The sequence below is a fragment of the Populus alba genome, chromosome 9 (assembly GCF_005239225.2).
Source record: "Populus alba chromosome 9, ASM523922v2, whole genome shotgun sequence".
NCBI classification, from domain to species: domain Eukaryota; kingdom Viridiplantae; phylum Streptophyta; class Magnoliopsida; order Malpighiales; family Salicaceae; genus Populus; species Populus alba.
The window spans coordinates 2,726,567-2,739,104 of record NC_133292.1 but is presented as its reverse complement, the minus strand read 5'-3'; the positions used below and the strand labels follow the sequence as shown (position 1 = coordinate 2,739,104).

General features: G+C 36.8%; 1 protein-coding gene across 1 annotated transcript; it reads left to right on the top strand.

Annotated features, from left to right (window-relative positions):
• Positions 1-496: 496 nt before the first annotated feature.
• Positions 497-11,866, top strand: LOC118053829 (la-related protein 1A). The gene is made up of 14 exons (XM_035065212.2): positions 497-1,070; positions 2,618-3,158; positions 3,390-3,555; positions 4,202-4,292; positions 4,502-4,573; positions 5,235-5,719; positions 7,834-7,903; positions 8,582-8,689; positions 8,813-9,150; positions 9,348-9,491; positions 9,572-9,635; positions 10,090-10,235; positions 10,437-10,541; positions 11,267-11,866. The coding sequence occupies exons 1-14, from the start codon at positions 807-809 to the stop codon at positions 11,403-11,405; spliced, it is 2,733 nt and encodes a 910-aa protein (XP_034921103.1). The 5' UTR covers positions 497-806; the 3' UTR covers positions 11,406-11,866.
• The last annotated feature ends 672 nt before the right edge of the window (positions 11,867-12,538 follow it).

Sequence of the window (12,538 nt, the reverse complement as noted above, 5' to 3'; positions counted from 1 at the left end):
ATCGACCTAACTTATAACTCGGGTCATAAGACTATAAGACCATAATAACCCCATATAAAACATATCAAAAAATAATTATGAAGCTCAATTCCCATTTAATTCAATATTAAAAAAATAAAGTTGATAAAAACATTAATTAAAAAATAACAAAAAATGATATCAGTCAACATAGCTAACTCTCAAAACTTACAATTCAAGTCATAAGACTGAAGAATTTTATAAAAAATAAATCAAAATAAAAATGTAAAGTCCAATACCTAATAAGCCCTAGTAAAAGACTAACCCTAGTATATTAAAAAGCCCATATCATACTTGTCAAGCCCAGCTCATTCTAATCGAGCCCAGCCCATGCTAGTCAAGCCCGGCCTATCCCAGCCACCTCAAATTTCTAAACTCCAAACCTAGGGTTTTAGAGCGTCTATCTTTTGTCACTTTGCCCGTTGACAAGGAGTTCAGTTTTAGCCAAAAGACAAGAAGGACCCTATTCTTGCTATCTACCACTTTGTTCTCTACTTCCACTCCGCCGCAATAGTCCATGTTCTGTCAAAAAAAATCCCTGGAAGCAGTGAGAAAAGACACAACTTTTACTTTCCCCGCTCCACTGTATAAAAAAACCTCAACAAGACGCTCGCAGCAGTTGCTGCTGCCTTCTTCTCCTATTTTCTTTTTCCTCACTCACTTGCTTTCCTTTTCACCCCTCACTTTTTCCATAATCACAACTTTGCCACTGTACATTTATTCCTTCTTCTCTCTAATTAGGGATTTTAATCAGTGTGATCGCGTGCGAGATAGAGAGTAATAGTGTTATGGTGATGGCGGAAAATGAGAGTGGAGATGATCAAAAGAGTAGTAGTACGGTCGGACCCAAGTCGCCGTGGAAGTCTCCGGTGGTCGCTGATGCTCCGGTGATGGGCGCCGCCGAGTTTTGGCCTGCTCTTTCTGATGCTCAACAACAACAGCAACAACATCGGTCGAAGCTGACTGATTCTGCTTCTAAGACGCCGCCGCAGCCGCCATTGATGGTTGCTGGTGGTGGTGACAAGGCTGCGCCACCGGCAGCTTCACCTCGGGTATTATTAGTTTTTTTTTCCTGTTAAATAAATGAAGGAATTTAATTTGAATTTAATTTTTTAGGGAAAGAAATAAAGTGTCAAAAGGAAGTTTATTAAAAATGTTTCGTTTTTTTCTTGCTAGTAAAAATGAAGTTATAGGTATGTGCCGAATGCTTTTCAGCTTATTGTGGATTGGAAATAAAAATAAAAATAAAAATAACGAAGCTTTTAAATTCATGCAAGATATTTGTGTTAATATTACAGATTAATAGTGAAGATTTGGCTTTAAATTATTAAGGGAAGTTAAGCTTTGAGTAAAAAAAGCCTTAGGATAAGAGAATTTGATGATATGATAGTAGTCAATGATAATGAAATTTGTAGGAAAGAGAGAAGTGTGAACTTGACTACTACTAGTAGTTTGAACAAAGAGAAAGAAATGTTTTTTGTTTTGGTGTCAGGGATTCTAATGGGATATTTTTGTATAGGAGTGAGATTTGATCAATTAGTGGAAAGCCATGGCGGGTCCTTGATTTTTAGTATTTTTATTTGGCGCCACTTCTGTCCAGAAATAAATCTATAGTAGCATGCTTCAAAAGGAAGTAAATCTAACATTAGCAATAGAAATGTTGCAGGAAAACATTTTATATAAATGCATGCTATCTCTATATTTAAACAATACCAGAGTATTGAGCATGGGCTATTGATGATTACTTCACAAAATAGTATCCTCCATGCAATCATTGTGGAGGCTTCTTTTTGGTGTATAGTAATATGATTTGGTGAAAAAGAGGGCTCTGATGTTTCATTCTGCATTTTTTACCACTGTTTTCCAATTCATTTCTTTGTTAAAGATCAACATGTGTACTTGCTGAAATAGGAAACGATTTGCTGGAATTTAAAGAAATTGACTAACCTATTGCTTGAGAGACACAAATGCTGGACACAAGCTTTTCCTTCACACCTGAAAGAAAAATGGAGAACTACAAAATTTTTTGTTTTGCATTGGATTAAAAAACCAGACTTCCTGAGAAAACAATTCAGTAGACCATTTCTGTTTCTTGGAAACTTTCTGAAAATCTGAAAAGTTTTGCAGGTATAAACACGATCTAAATCATGTGAAATTCTGTTTTATGTTTGATGTTGTGGCATAACTTATTGGAAAGTTATCACGATTCTTTTGTTTTTTGGTTGTAAGATGCATTATGTCTGGTTATGATGTAATTAATAGAGCTAGAGTTCCATAAACCTAATATATACGCAGATATCTTTATGATGCTGAAAGGCCCATTACAGGGTTTCTGATGGTCCTGTGAAAACTTGTTTTGCTTGCAAAAGCACACTTAGAAAGCTGGCTATTATTTGGGATCAAACATAGGAATGCTACAAGTTTTATGGTTATTACCAAAGTAGAGTTTCAAAGATGAATTCTTTCCCTTCCTGCAGCTTGTTTGCCAAGTTTACTTTTTTCCACTCTTATACCAGCTGTTCTCTTTCTGATGGGAAAATTGTTTAGTGAACTTAATTGGAGTGTGGAACATCATTTCCCCTATTTATGGTTTGCCCAGGGATCAGCTGGGCAGCATAAGTCACATGGATCTGGATATACAAATACATCAAATAAACATTCATCATCAAGACATCAAAAATCAGGATCTAAGCGCAATCCTAATGGGGCACCTCCTTTCTCCGTGCCATTCCCTTACCAACAACCAGTCATGTCACCAGTTTTCCCAGCTATGGCACCTCCCCCACACATTGCTGTTTCTGGTTATCCATATCAACCTGGCCCTCCACCTTTTCCCACGGCTGAAACTCGTTTGATAAAGTCTGGATCAGAGACAGGACCCCCTATGCAACCTTTTGCTCCATCTATAAATGTCCAGCCTCCACCTAGAGGGGATCCCAATGCTTATGCTGTTAACTTTCCAAATCGAAGACCTAACATGCAAGACTCTGGTGGCCATTTGAAGCCAACATGGCATCATCAACGGGCATTTGGGTCCAGAGATAACATCCCACTGCAACAGGTTATGGGACCAAGGCCATTTGTAAGGCCACCTTTTTTTGCCGCACCTCCAGGGTACATGGTCGGTCCAGCATTCCCTGGTAATTATTTTATTTTGATGCCAAGTGCTTTTACTCAAGATATCAGTGCTAGTTGCTCTTTTTTCTTTTTTCGCACCATGACATTCACCTACATTTATGTAATACATGCTTTTCTGATCCTCATAGATGATGTGACCTGTTTCTTGTACAGCTCCTTTTTTTTCCTATGGTTTTTAAACTCCTTTTCTGTGAAATTAAGTGCTGTTAATATGACCTCTACATGTCGTATAGGACCACCACCTATGTGCTACGTATCTGTTGCACCTCCAGGCTCTCTCAGGGGACCTCAACCTTCATGTTTTGTTCCATATCCAATTAATTCAGGGGCGCCTGTGCTTCCCCAAGAGACACTAGCTTTGAGGGCTAGCATTGCAGGACAAATAGAGTATTATTTCAGGTAAGGAATGTTAAAAAGTTATTCCCTTCTGTATTATCTCTTCCCACACATAATGGGTTGAAAATTGCCACAATTGACCCCGAGGCTGAAAATCACCATCATCCTTAAGATGCTGTTATCATGATTCTTCAGCATCATTAAATTTGACTGTTGTATACACATTTATAAAGGAAAAGGGATCTACTTGCTAAGCCTAAATTGGACCATCAAAGATATGATTGTTCGTATGGTATTCATAAGTCCAACTTACCACAAATTACTTCAACTATCGTAGAGTTGCTGTTATCATGATTCTTCAGCATCATTAAATTTGACCGTTTTATACACATTTATAAAGGAAAAGGGATCTACTTGCTAAGCCTAAATTGGACCATCAAAGATTTGATTGTTCATATGGTATTCATAAGTCCAACTTACCACAAATTACTTCAACTATTGTGGCCTTTTTATGGCTAAATAATTGTTACCATTAGTGTTGGATGGCAGTGTTGTCTGTCCATCCGCACACTTATAAGCAGAGCAATAGTAACCAAGCCTTTTAATGAAAACCCCAAAATATGGCTTTGAAACTTTTTATTGTGAACTGACTTCAAAAGGTTGGTCAATTGCTCAATTATGTGGTGACTGTTTTACATCTTTATGACAGCGATGAAAATCTGCAGAATGACCATTATCTAATATCCTTAATGGATGATCAAGGATGGGTTCCAGTATCCACGATTGCTGAATTTAAAAGGGTATGTTTTTTAATGCTATTTGGTATTCATACATGTAGCGCTGTGTGTAATGACAATCATATTCTATTTAAAGCTTTTTTAGGTGTCTGTTATTTCATTCAATATTGCATGTAAAGTTGTTATGCTATATTACTCAATATATATCCACTTCCTTTATATCTTGAGTTGAAGAATTTCTTGAGTAATGCATGTGATATTTTGTATCTCAGGTTAAGAAAATGACTGTGGACATATCATTGATCCTTGATGCGCTGCAGTGTTCTGGCTCTATAGAAGTGCAGGTCTGATTTCTCCTCACCAACTGACTTTTTGCTTCTTAATGTGGGTGCATCGTGGCTGGGATGGATCTGAACTTTTGTGATGGGATTCTAGTCTATCAGTCAATAATGTGTTCTGAATTTCTTATAAATGGATATCTTCTTCCCTATTAATTTTTTATTGACATATCAGACAAAAAAGTTGTTTAAATTGTTGAAACAATGGATCTCTTTGGATGGTCCAATGTTATGATTTTATGATTAATCAATCTGACCTCCATGGCCTTCTAAAAGTTCATCACTGTTTTCCTGAGATCTGGTTTTAGCCAGTTTGAAATGTAGCTGAAATTTTTTCCTAGTTGTGTCAGTTTCAGCCAATTTTGTGATGGAATATTGGCAAATGTTCTGCAAGCTGTTTATGTGAATGGGAACATGTTGTGGGGTATTTCTTTAAATATAGTTTAGCATTGAGTGGAGCCCACATTGATAACCTGGAACTCGGGAGCCTAAGGTGCTTGAGTCTGTTAGTAAATGAACAAGTTTCAAGTGCTTAATGTTTGGCCATCTATAATACGACATTGTAACTGGAATTGTTGGATAGATTGACAACTTATGGTTCTTCTTTCACTCTTTATTTCTTTGTTCTAATGGTCTTCCCATTTTGTTGTTGGTATTGTATCAATAGGGTGACAAGGTTCGGAAACGAGATGATTGGTCAAAGTGGATTCCAGCTTCTTCTCTGCAGGCAGTGTCACCGAAAGCTCAGACTTCTGAGGGCCAAGCTGGAGAGAATGCTGAGGAAGATGACACAATCAGTGTCTCCAAAGAAAGTGCTGGATTTGCTTCGCACGCTACAGTCAAGGCAGTAAACAAATTGTCAAATGGAGATGCTGATAAAATGGAAGTTGATGGGAAGTCTATCCTGTTTAAAGCTGGAAAACCAGGATGTGATGGGAATTCAGAGCTTGGTGCTTGTCATAGCACTCCCCATTTGGAATGTGCACAAGGAACTGGGCCTCCGACATTCAATTATCATGGGACTGAAGGGATGGAAGATGCACAGAATCTTGCTGATCTTTCAAGTGATTTTGCCAACACATTTATGCTTGATGAAGAGCTGGAGCTTGAGCAGAAAACACTCAAGAATGATGAATGTTCACCAGTTAGAAGGTACTGCATGGTCTTATATTTGTTTGGTTCTCTCAATATTTGGTTTTATTTCACTTGTCTCTCGCTAAGTTTGATTTTATTTGTTGACTAGGTACTGATCTCTATTCAAGATATTCTTTATGACATTTAAAAGTCGTCAGGCTACTTTCACATGCATATATTTGATTTCAGACAACCTTGTGGATTTTCCAGAAAAAAATTTAGGTCATGTTTACTTGTGCAAAAGTTTTCAGATTTCTCTTTTTTTCCCTAGAAAATAGAAATCCGTGGATACGATGTTACTGTTTTCTTGGAAACTGTGTTCTATTTTTCCAATTTTCTCAGTAAACTGGAAACTGCTATGTGCTGTTTCCCTAATTTTCCACTTCAGAAAACAAGGGCCATGTTTGGCTCACCAATTATTCAATCTCTCTATCATTTTTTATTCTAGAAACAATCCAAATGCGGCCCTTGTTCTATATTCTAGAAAATTATTTGTTGGTAAACACGTTTTCTTGAGAGATGATTAAAGAAAGATGAAAAACAGAGTCATGAATTGAAAAATTGATTTCTAAAAGCAAACACAGCTTTATCCTTGTAATTTCTGGTGCTGCTTATGTGGTATTCAGTTGGGATCCATTAGTTTACTACTAGAAAGTTTCTTCATGCAGACATGATTGATGGGGTTCAAAATGGTTTCTCCACCTGCTGTCTAGTTATTTAGCTAATTTGTCTGAAATGGTTTTGAAATCTAGTTACTAATAATTGAGGATGAGGACAGCCATTTGTGAAGTTAATATAAGTTTTCAAAACCAGTTGCCAGTTTTGTAGAAGTAGGATAAGGGTCAGGGGCTTGCTATGATACTCTTAAATTTGCTTTTTTTTTTTCACGATGTTCAAAACAATTTTTTTACAGAGTCGTAAACAGAGAAGAAGAAATAAGAGGGAAGAACTGAGATTGCTAAAGACGTGATGAGAAATTTGGTGAATGTGTTGATCAAGTCCAGCAACTGATAGTTTAGGAATTAGGGGACTTGTATAGCTGGTTTTTGGGTCTTGATTGGCTAGATGAGTTAGAATATGGAAAGACAAGAGAACTAACCGTAATTACCAGCGGCAATTGACAGAAAGCAGATGCTTGTTTACGATATTAACAACAGAAAGTAGGAACTGTGGGGAACTTGTCTGCCTGGGATTGCAGTGGTAAGTAACTGGTTAGAAGCGGGAAAGGAGGCACTGGAATTACAACCACCTATAAGAAACTAGATAAATAAACCTAGCACAAAATTCTACTCCCAGGAGTTCAGGACAACTTTGCCAGGAGTCTTATGTATTGCACCTAAGAGAAGGATGCATCTCACATCCAATTATAGTATCACATCTCATTCTCACAACAAAGCAGTAAGGCTAAGATATCTTACTTAAAGCTCTCCTTTAAAAAAAAATACATGTTGCTCTAAGTGTCATGGGGCCACCTTTCATCTTGGGTGGTGCTGCACCCAGGACCACCCACATTGTCTCCTCTGGGTCCCACCTCTGTGGCCCTCATGGTCTTACTTTCCCCACCCCTGTGGGAGAATGCCTACCTCACTGCTTGATCCTTAGATCTCTCATACCATGTAAGAGGTATAAAAACTAAAGACGAGTATCAATTGAGCTGTCAGTATAAGTTCTTAGACTGTCACGTGACCTATTGTCAGATGCCCAAATATCAATAAAGAGATTCTCCAGGCTGTCATGTGACCTTGCATTATTTTGAAACATATATGTAGATTCTGTCTTCATGTTTGAAGAAACCTCATTTATCATACCAGAATAATTATGTTCTGTTAATCAAACTCTCGTTCTCATAGTTTGCACAGACCTTATTTATGGATGTAAGCGAAAACAACATTTGGTAGTTTCAATTGCTGGATAAAAGGATACTTTTATCAAGGAGAGATAGAATAGCGAAGTAAAGGGTTTTTTTTATCATTAAACATCTGTTGATACATTGAACAAGGCACTTTATGTGGGCAACAAGAAATCCTAGGTAGGAAATAAAATCCCTCATTATAATAAAATTCTGATACAGTTGTTATTCCTTATTCAGTATAACATCACATGATTTGAAACTGTACTTTTCTGCTGTCCAGGATTGATGATGAAGAGGATGAGATGGTGGTCAATGACCAGGATGTTCAAAGACTTGTGATTGTCACCCAGGTATAGCTGTTTTCTGGCAAGTTTCTATTATTATTGTTATTGTTCTTTTGAAATTCTAGCTTTGATTCTTATAAAAGTATAATTCTTCATCTTTGGCAATCTCCTTGCCATTTTCTTATTACAATGTTCGTATCTGCATAGACCATAGCAACATGTGGACATATTTGTGTAGATATGTGATTGCGGTAATATGAGGATTTGGGCTTTTTGTTGCTATATGTTGCATTTTAGAGATTTCATTTTGAATAGTGTTTTCTCTTTTGAAGGAAGCTCATTGTTGTCTCAGCATTTTATATCCCATGCATATATGCCCTTTTGTTTTGCTAATTATGGAGCATAATGTTACTGTTTTGATTCTTACAAGTTGTTGTTTGTAAGCTGCTTCTCAACTCCTTGTGAGCTACTGATACCTTTCTCACCACATGTAGCTTTTAACATTTACCATAGAGATGAGCATTATTGAATTACTGAACTGAAATGATGGTTATTTTATTGATAGTTTTTAATTTTCTCTGTTCTCAGTTGTCAGATAGTTGCATGATGGTTTTTTCTATAGTTTGGCCCTTTACATGCATGTGCTCGTGTTAGTGCATGCATATATCATGGAGGCATATACAAGCATGAGTCAGACCATTAATTTGGTAGCATTTTTATGATTTTTGGGCCTTTGCTGCGCAGAATAGTAGAGTGGGAGAGGGATCTACCAAATCTGGTGATAAAGAATCAAAATCTATTTCATCAGAGCTTGCTTCTGCAATAAATGATGGGCTATACTTCTATGAGCAGGTTGATGCTTTTGTTATACTCATTTTCATAATTAGTTAAGTTGCACTACTTCACTTTCATTTTCTTTAGAGATCCCCAATGCTTGTCTAAAACATCATAAAAAATGTGACCCTTTAACGGCAGGAGCTCAAAACTAGGCGATCTAATCGCAGAAAGAATGCTTCTAGCTATGAGAACAGAGATGGATATTTAAGACTGACAAACAGTGCTTCACTAATATCAAAGTCAAAGGCTGGTGAAAATTCTGCTGCAAGCTGTGGCCATGAAGAGTCTGGAAGCTCAAACAACACAAGGAAACAAAATAAAGTTCCCAAGCAGCAGTCATACCATAAGCAACGGTTCTTCTCCAGCAACTCTAGGAATCATGGCACTGGTCGCAATAATTTTGGAATCATATCAGAAAGTCCACCAAGCAATTCAGTTGGATTTTTCTTTAGTTCTACACCTCCTGAAAATCACGGGTCAGTTCACAGTGACTAGGGTCCATGCCCGAGACTCTTATTACTTTTTTCCTGTTTTTTTTTTTTTTTTATTTAGGTTCTGAGAATAATACAGCATCGATTACTAGTTTTATGAGATGGGATGTTACTTTAAATTTTCTAAGCAAACATCTGAATCATCTGACTAGTTATTTTGCATTGGAATCCTAATTTCACAGACTCAGATCTTCAAAGCTGAGTGTTTCACCCCACAGCATACTCCAGGGCAGCAGTCCACCAGTAGGTTCCATGCCAAAGTCATTCCCACCATTTCAGCATCCGAGCCATCAACTCTTAGAAGAAAATGGCTTTAAACAGCAGAAGTAGGTGTCTGTGATTTTTGGAAGGGGGGATTTGTGGATTCATAGGGACAGGTTGCTGACCTGTTTCTCTTCCATTTTAGGTACCTGAAGTATCGTAAGCGGTGCTTAAATGATAGAAAGAAGATGGGAATAGGCTGCAGTGAGGTGTGTTTCTTAAATTCTCTGATACTTGTTTATTAACTGAAGGAGAAAAGTTTTTTTAGATTAGTTTGAGAACTATGTGATGTGATGGGATTTTTCCCATCTTTCATTTTCTAAATCCCATCCATTCTTATTCCACTAGCTGATTTTTGTTGTCTATTATGTAAGTGCTCATACTTCCACGAGGAACATATGGTCTTCTCTAAGCACTAGATTGCATGGTGTCAATATATTTGGTTAATGTTAATTCTTATATTAAAGGTTATGGCTCTTTGCGCAAGCTAATGGGTTTTTTTAATCACTAGTATGGGCATCTTGTCATGCCGTGAAGTCCAATTTTCCTGATTGGACTACTTGTCGTGTTTCCATTTTTTGAATGTTGGCACATCATCTTAACAGTATGTAATTTGATTATTTGAGACCGTTGTGATTTTTCTTTCAATCATTTTCCATGCAGGAAATGAATACACTGTATAGGTTTTGGTCGTACTTCCTTAGAAACATTTTTGTCCCTTCTATGTATAACGAGTTCCAAAAATTTGCGCTGGAAGATGCATCAGCTAATTACTATTATGGGATGGAGTGCCTTTTCAGGTTCTATAGGTATTGTTGGTAAATTTTACTTTGATTTTTTTGTACATGGGAGCTTTCATCTGAGATGTATTACTCTTTACATCAATTATCATTCTTTGAAGTTATTTTTTCCCTACTTTAGGGAAAGCAATAGGTACTAATTATGCATGTTCTGGCATGGATGCTGTTATTCAATCGCTAGCTTTTCTCAATTGTGCTTCCCATTTTCAGTTATGGTTTGGAGAAGGAGTTCAGAGATGACTTGTACAAGGACTTTGAAGAACTCACCCTTGACTTCTGTCGTAAAGGCAACATTTATGGCCTTGAAAAATACTGGTAATACTATTTTATTTGTTTTTTTACTGAGTAACATGTGTTTTAGGTTGCCTACTTCACAAGGCATGCATTTACTTCACAAAACATGCATATCATGTTATTTTTCGTGGAATCTCACAAATACACTGTTTGATATTGAGCCTATACCATTGGTAGAATATGCTAAAATAGGAAAGCAAAGCTACAGAAACAAAATCTGTCATGATACATTTAAGCAAATCTCATCTGAAAATTACTTTGATTTAATGCTGTATCAACAGGTTTAAATGACAATCATTTTACTTGCATGATCACCCATTAATGGGAAAATTGCCTAAAATACAAGCTTGTTGCGATGGTAAAGTTAAGGGCATAGCTGTAACATAGCTTGATGTTTGACCCAATAGAACAATAACAACCACAATTTACACCCGAGTTGAGGATTTGGAGATGGACATGGATTGGGCTACTTCATAAGAAATTGAAACATCTATAGGATAAAAGAATACAAGGCAACAAAAATTGTTTTTTTACTTGTCGTGTTCTATCTATTTATTTCTACCGAGTAGCAGAATGTATAGCCATATACTATTCTTATCCCTTCCTAATCTTGTGGAAGGAAAAATTCTATTACAGAGTAACTGCAGGTGCATTGCATTCTCTTACACGAGTTAGATGCTTGTGCTTCCACTGATATTTTTCTGCTGCAAGTATTTGCTTGAATAGACTTGCTTTTCTGCAACCAGGGCCTTCCACCATTATTGCCGTCTAGGTGACAAAGAACCAAAGAAACATCCAGAATTGGAGAGGTTACTGAGAGATGAATATCAAAGCTTGGAGGACTTCCGTGCCAAAGAGAAGTCCATGAAGAAGGACAGTCATTAGCTTGCTGTAATGACCATTTCCGGGTAACGTCCTCTCAATTTTGATAATCACTCAAGAAGACGAGAAAGGGAGTTGAAGTTAGCAGCACGTGTTTGGTTTGGATGCAGGGAAAATATGGTTTTTGTATAGTATATTGGGGGAATCGTTCGCACCTCTTAGGGCTGCTGACTACCGAGATTTTGTTTTTTTTTTTTTTCCTTTTTTGAGCTCCCGGGTACAGCACCCTTTCTGGTTTTGTCTGCAAGTTTAGAGAGGTGCTTGTGCTGTTTTTCTCTATTGCTTCGTCCTCTTCCCCCATTGCTGTTACCTGTACATAAAGGAAAATTTTAAAAAAAAAAAGAGAAAAAAGAAAAAGAAAAAAAAAAACAGTTGTAGCGAGCGACCCTTGTGAAAATTGAAGAATAAGATATTGGAAATATTTATTTCTTGCTGATAAGTGATCATTAGATTTTTTATTTTTATTATTTTTTTAAACTTTCTTCTGTTCTCTGATGATGGTTTAGAATGAGTTATGTTATGCCCCTGGTTTTAAAAAACGGAACCAGCACTTCCCATTTCTGTTTTTCACTGCTACAATTATAGGTTTAAAACCCAACCAAGAAGTTGATCTAAGGTGAGGCCTGGGTTAATTTGCCAGGCTAGCTTGGGTTTTAAAAAGTGATTTTGCACATGTTGGCTGCTACCAACGCTGCTATTTTTGCAATCTTCAATATGAAGAAACTATGGGAAGATATGGGGAAGCAAAGATTGGAGGAGGATGTTCCTTTGCATAGAAAAGGCAAGAAGGATAGAAATAAAGGTGGAGGATGGATAACCCAACAGTTCACCTCAAACCTCTAGCACAAAAAATCTCTTCTTGGCATGTTATGCATTCCATTTACCTAATTTAGTATACTAATACAGTTGTTAAGGAAGATTTTATTTCATTAGAGTGTTCCTAAATCTCAGACATCCATTTACCTAATTTGAGAATAAGAATTTTCAAGTCTTGTAAGAAAACCCAAATTATATATTTGAATGAACATCATATTTCACACATTTCTTATGTTTTTATACCATCGAAAATCACCTAAAAAAAGAGAGAGAGAGAGAGAAGACATCCAACTATTCTATGTGACTGATTTTACAGTTCA